General features: G+C 57.8%; 1 protein-coding gene across 1 annotated transcript in view; it reads right to left on the bottom strand.

The window, feature by feature from the left end:
• LOC113215843 (pituitary homeobox homolog Ptx1) overlaps nt 1–6,136 on the bottom strand; it is a gene marked incomplete in the record, with an annotated part of 35,850 nt that extends 29,714 nt beyond the window's left edge. The window contains 3 exon segments of the mRNA XM_052264129.1: nt 2,346–2,982; nt 3,483–3,681; nt 5,789–6,136. Coding sequence (XP_052120089.1) covers nt 2,346–2,622 — 277 coding nt within the window.
• Nucleotides 6,137–6,285: the final 149 nt, after the last annotated feature.

Below are 6,285 nucleotides of genomic sequence, written 5' to 3'. Positions count from 1 at the left end.
GGCATCCCCGCGGGGGTGGGCGCGTGCCGCCGGGCCGCGGACAAGACCCAGACGCGCGCTGTTCGTGAGCGTCGCGGGGAGGTTGGGAGGTCCGGCCCGCGCCGCGCCGCGCCACGCCCTCCGAGAGGAACAACACAAACATTTTGAGAGTGGCCTGCACAGCATGCATACGGCTCACTGTCACCGCTCGGCGGCGGACGCGTCGGACACTAGTTGTGTTGTTGCAGCGCGGGGTGGTGGTGGTGGTGGTGACTCCCACCGCCCAGCAGCGCGACCCCCCAGCGGCGGGGCTATCAAGACATGACAATGGCCTTGATGGACATTGCGCAGTTTTGCGGAAAATTGAGCGGCCTGTCTGGGAGAGAGAGAGAAGGGAGGGTATCGCTCCTCCTGCACTCGGCTGAACGCAACTTTCGGTCCGCTTGCTTTGAGGCGCCGCCTTGATCAGCCCAGCTATTGCCGCAGCCTCGCCGCGCCACGCCCATCAGAGGCGGCTGACGTTTGACGTGTCCGCGACGTGTCCGCGACAGACGGCGGATGACTCGCCTGTCTCGACCGTTCTCTCTCTCTCTTTCCGTCCCCCCGTCCGTCTGTCTGTCTGTCTGTCTCGATCCTCACCCCTGTATGAGGCTCGGCCGACGTCCCTCACTCTTTGACAGCCCTCTAAAGGCGAGAGGGTCAAAGACACAACAGTTTCTCATATGCCCGCGCCACTTGTTGCTACGGTACTACTGATATCAGTGCGTTGTTTACGTTTCCGACGCAAAGCAGATCGGATTGTGCACCGCCTTCAGGGCAGCCTGCCTTTCAGAGTGCCTTGCAGCCTGCCTTGCAGTCTGAATTCCAGCCTCCATTGCAGCCTGCCTTGCAGCACGATGTACTAGTCACTAATAGTACTAATGAACCTGCACATCATCGCTGCTTGCCCTGCCGCCGCCGCCCTGCAGCCCGCCCTGCAGCCCGCCTTTCAGCCCGCCCTGCAGCCCTCCCTGCAGCCCGCCCTGCAGCCCACCCTTCAGCCCGCCCTGCAGCCCTGCAGCCCGCCCTGCAGCAGGGCTCGCTCTCACCGCTAAGGAGTGCACCGGTCGCAGCAGCCGGGGGCCGGGGCGGCCTAGGCGGTGGGGCGACGCGGTCCATTTGCCAAGAAAAACACATTTCTTCATCTCTTTCTCTCTCACTCTCCCTTCCGCGCGCCAGTGTGGTATGGGCATAATGGCTGAAATTAGCCTTGAGGGAGACGAGGCGGCGAGAGGTCGCTCGTAAAATAGAATAAAAGTCGGAAGGGGAGCCGCAGGGCACCGCAGGGGCGGCGGGCCGGAAAAAAATAAAATAGTGGGAGGAGAAGGGTTGGGTGCCGCCGAGCTGCCGCGCGGAACACCACCCGAGGGAGGGGGAATCTGTCCCGAGTGTGCCGTGTCAAAGGTCGGCACGACCGCCTTGTGGGCCCAGCCTGCGGGTCCGACCTGGGGCCGGGGCACCCCATCCCCCATCAGTCAGCACCTCCTAACGAATGACTTCCCAGGGCGTGGCGTGGCGGCCAGCTCAGGAGCAAGGGGAAGGAGCAGAAAACACGCCGCACCGCACGGATACGGAGGCGCACGGAGGCGCGCCGCGGGGGCGGCGATGCCTTCCGGCGCTGCGAAATGAAGCGAATGTCACGCACTGCACAGCCCCGCGTCACGACGCACGTGTTGCAGCCGGGCAGGACAGCGGAAGGGATCACAAAACATATCCAGCTCTCTCGCGCCTAACCATCATCATCCCCGGCAAACCCAAGAAAAATGTAAAGCTGAAAACGACATGATGTGGTCAAGTTAAGGGTGGCCAACAATGACCATTGTGGTCACAACCAAAAATGATGGGTTGGCAAAACTTGCCGCTCAGAACTCACTGGACCGTATGGTCTCTTTTACAGCTTACATAATTTTTAAGAGTGTCATTATGACAACAAGTTTCCTTTTCTCTCCTTGCTCTGTGCCCTGCATCAGCCTTGCGGGTTCACGAAACGACAAGCATTAGTACCTACATACACCTCTCCAGTTACGGTGCAATGTGCAAAAGTAGCACAACAGAGGTGGTGGCGGCCTCCAGAGGCTTATGCCAGAGGTAGCAGCCGCCAGAGTCCGTATCCAGAGGCGGTGCCGGCGCGCCGCCGCCCCGTCAAGCTGTTTGCCCGGCGGGTGGGGTCTGGGGGCTTATCCGGGTGGACTGTTCCGAGAAAACCTCGCACCAGATCACAAACACAATGTAAATAGGGGCGATAAATGCGAGCCGGAGGGGCCGGAGGGGCCGGTGCAAACCGGTGATAATATTAATTTCTCTCCGGGCGTCTGGTTGGTACTCACACTTGAGCTTCTCGAGGGGTTCGTGCGGCAGCAGCGGTGGACAGTGGTAGTCGTGCTGCTGGTGGTGGTGCTGCTGGTGGTGGTGCTGGTGGTGCTGGTGCTGCTGCTGATGGTGCTGGTGGTGCAGGAGCTGGTCCTGGCCGCCCTGGCCCGAGGCCGAGGGCGGCGCCAGGGAGGCCAGGTGCGCGTGCGAGTGCGGGCTGTCGGCGGAGACGGGGTGCGCCGTCGGCGAGGCCGAGACCCCCGACACGAGGTCCTGCAGGTCGAGGGGCTCCATGTCTTGGCGGGGGCTCAGCTTGGTGACGTCGCCGCCGAGCCCGCCGCCACCGCCACCGCCGCCCCCCAGCCCCCACTGCTTGACGCTGATGCGCGGCGACGCGAAGGGGCTGTACGGGTCCGGGGCCTCCACCTTGAACGTGGTGGGGCTGGAGGCGTGCGGGCCGTGCGGGCCGTGGCCCGACAGCCCGAGGCCCGAGCCCAGCCCGGACCCGGGGTACAGCGAGGACACGGGGGCCACGGGGGCCACACAGGCGCTCACCACATCCTCCAGGGTGGCGGCCGGCGAACTCCTGGGCCTCACGATGTCGCCGGTTTTACGGCGCGGCCTTCACCGAGGCCTGCGGGCCCGGCCTGGTTCCTGGCGACACACATCAGGGGAGTTCGTTAGAATACAAGCCTTGAAGGTTCGACAAAACACTGGGGTGGGGGCAATACAGAAAAACGTGTCAACAAGACAAAATCACACCTTCATTTTCAAAAAATGAAATTTCTCCAGAAAAGTGTAAGCCAGGTGGAACAAAAACAGATAAATTTAATCAAGATCCATATCTGTGCTGCCCTTTTTTTCTGTCATAGTGAACCGGATTTAGGCGGGCGGGCAAGCTTGCCTATACCGTCGTCCACCATGGATGTGCCTTCCGGTCTCGTGCGAGTATGCAATTCGTCAGCACGTAAGATTCCAGTACCTCAGTATAACCAGAAACACCAAGAGGGCCAAGAGGGACGGCGCATAGATCACCCGCACCCTGTACTGACATGGTCTTATTTCTTCTGATGTCATGTAGCAAAATCCAGTCTGTCTATGTAGAGAGACGCAAACAAAAAACAAAGTCTCATTAAACTCCAAAGTGACATCACCTCGCTCACTCGGAGCCGGAGCCCGCGCCGGGGCCGGCCGCACAGTCGTGGGCGCGGCCGGGGCGCAAACCGCAGGCCAGGCCATAGGCCACGCCGCGTTAGCACAGCTGCAGCTGCTGACGAGGGGTCCGCAACTAGGTTCGAGCGCGTACACTGGCCGCCCGGAAAACTGGGAAGACCGGGAAGACCACCAGGAAGACTAAAGAAAACCGAAGAAGACCAATAAAATCGTAGGCCACAAATGTGACGGAAAACCGAAAAATATAAGGGAAGACCGGAGAAATTTTAGGAAAGACCTAGAAATTGCAAGGAAGACCAGAAAATGTAAGGGAAGACCGATGAAAATTCGAAAAAACCGCAGAAAACTGGAGGAAGCCTTTAGAAAATCACAGAAAACAAAGATATTGGGAAAACCAAGAAAAAGTTGGGAAGACCGGGAAAACCTTAGGAAAACCTGGGAAAACTAGGAAGCCCACCACATGTGTACACCGGCAGACCGTACTTGCGGACCCCTCGGCTGCTGACCAGAGGCCGACAGTGCCACCCTGGCCAGGCCCAGAGGCCCACAGGCCAGGACGCCAGGCGCCTCCACTCGAGCGGCAGCCCTGCGCCGGGGCGGCCGGGGCCCAGATTACCACCGCGGCGTGGCGCCAGCCCAGCGCACGCGGGCCCAGGCCGCCCAGGCGCCGGCGGGGCGCCACGACTATCGAGTTTGATTGGCACCTGACCTGGTCGGAGAGGTTCCAACACTACCGCGAGCAAAGTCATTTCGATCCACCTGAACCACATTTTCTTTATTTTCTATTTTTCCTTTCTCTTTCTTTTGGTACAACATCACCCTTTAAAACGGCGCCGCCCAAACCTTACACGCAATTAACAGGAAAAATTATGGTATTCATTTTTGTGTATATTAATAATTTGCGCTGGATGGGTGCGATATCGAGCAATAAATATTCCCATTAGGACTGTCATAGTTCGGGCGTACATTGGGGCTGGTTTAACGTAATTGACATTCAATGCCACTTCGATGACACACTATCTTTACGAAAATCAAAGCAAGTATCTTTTCACTCATTCCGGAAAAAAAAATCTAATTATGTTGACTTGAAAATTATCTCACCTCGAAATCTTAATTTTAAAACACTCTGGACCGACATTTTTAGGAGGGAGGTGTTCAAATACAAAAGTGAATAAATGAACCCAGGATTAAACAAAGAATTTAATTTAAATCGCTGTTACTGTTTCGTTCAGGGGACGTCGCGTGATGAAAAACTTTTAAAAAATAGTGCCAGCCGGGCAAGCGGGAGCAAACAGACAAAATCGAGATTAGATGGCCACTCGAACTTCCAGTTAATCTGGCACTAATTCCTATACGATTATCGACGGTAATCCCTTAAAGCCGCTGGCTACGATCGCGCTGTCACTTTCCCGTCGTCGGCTCGGCGCCGGCGCGCGGCACGGGGCGCTCTGCATCCACGCCCGTGACATCACTCCGCCTTTATCAGACACACATACGAAACACCAGCCTGGGAAATATTTGTACGGCTAGATCCGAATACGTACACATCCAAACAGTGTCACAAAATTACGCTGACTCTTTTTATCTCTCTGGTTGTAGTATTTAGCTTAGGCACACTTGCTCTTTTCTGGAGCGCGCGCGCGTGCATACAATGAAACGCCTTGCCGGTTGTCTCCTTGCTCTTCAAAATCCATAGTGTCAAGTCTTTACAACAGCTCGTGGCTGATTCAAAAATTGTGCGGTAAATGCAAGCTGCTCATGACAATGCTGTTGTCACACACATACCGGCCAGTCCAATGACAACAAACTACAAGCGAGCTCTCCGCGTGACCTAGCTTTCCCGCGCACAAAATGCTTTGGTCTAGGAAACGACAGGTAGAATGTCTCACATTTGGTGTCCACCGAGCGACTGAAGATGCTACGGGAATATCTTTGCTTATGCGCTAGTCCCTCCACAACAACGATAATTGAACGCAGGACACAACGGTCACAACACTGCACACCTGCATCACAACGTCGTCACAGTTTTAATCTATTTTCCTGCCCGCATTGGGACGTCACACACACTTGGGAGACTTGGTCCACATACACGAAGTAATGTTCTGCTCACTTGTATCCGAGGCTGAGGCCCAAGCACAAGGAATGGGATGCACACGCACACACCCACACACACAAGCACGATATGTCCAGCCACGCGGGCGCGCCCAGCAGACGACGCACGAGCAGACTACGCGCGCTCGGCGAGTGCAACTGCACGCGCGCGCGCGTGTTTCCTTTCGGTCCTTACCGCTGGTCGCGGCGGAGAACGGCCGCCGTGGTTATCCAAGTCCTTCGGTGTCGGGGCACTTTGCACAGTCTATGTCACGCTCGCGCGCGGCTCTTCGGACGGCTCGGCCGGCGCGGACACGATCACACGCGGGCGGGAGCGCGGCACCGGCGCGGACACACACAAACACGAACACGAGGAATGAAAACAAAAAGTGACGACAGGCCGGCGGCAAGACGCGGAAGGCCTTAATGTGCGCTTAGAGCGGTTTTGAAATGGAATCCCGAACAGTCACTGTTACGACCGTTTGGTTTACTTGTTTTAAGTCCTCGAAAGCCCCCCAGTTAGTCCGGTGGCTCAGGACAGCTCGGGCCGCCAGCCCGGCCCAGCCGACGGCGTCCCCCCCACCACGGGCGCGCGCGACGCCCGGCCGCCCCCCACCACCGCGGAGCGTCGCGATCGCGGCCAATGGCAGCGCGCGCCGCGGTCCTGGGCAACCCCCTCCCCGCGGGCGCATG

The sequence above is a fragment of the Frankliniella occidentalis genome, unplaced genomic scaffold, assembly GCF_000697945.3.
Source record: "Frankliniella occidentalis isolate FOCC.00 unplaced genomic scaffold, Focc_3.1 Scaffold2, whole genome shotgun sequence".
Taxonomy (NCBI): Eukaryota; Metazoa; Arthropoda; class Insecta; order Thysanoptera; family Thripidae; genus Frankliniella; species Frankliniella occidentalis.
The sequence above is the reverse complement of the archived record's forward strand: the minus strand, read 5'-3'. Positions and strand labels throughout refer to the sequence as shown.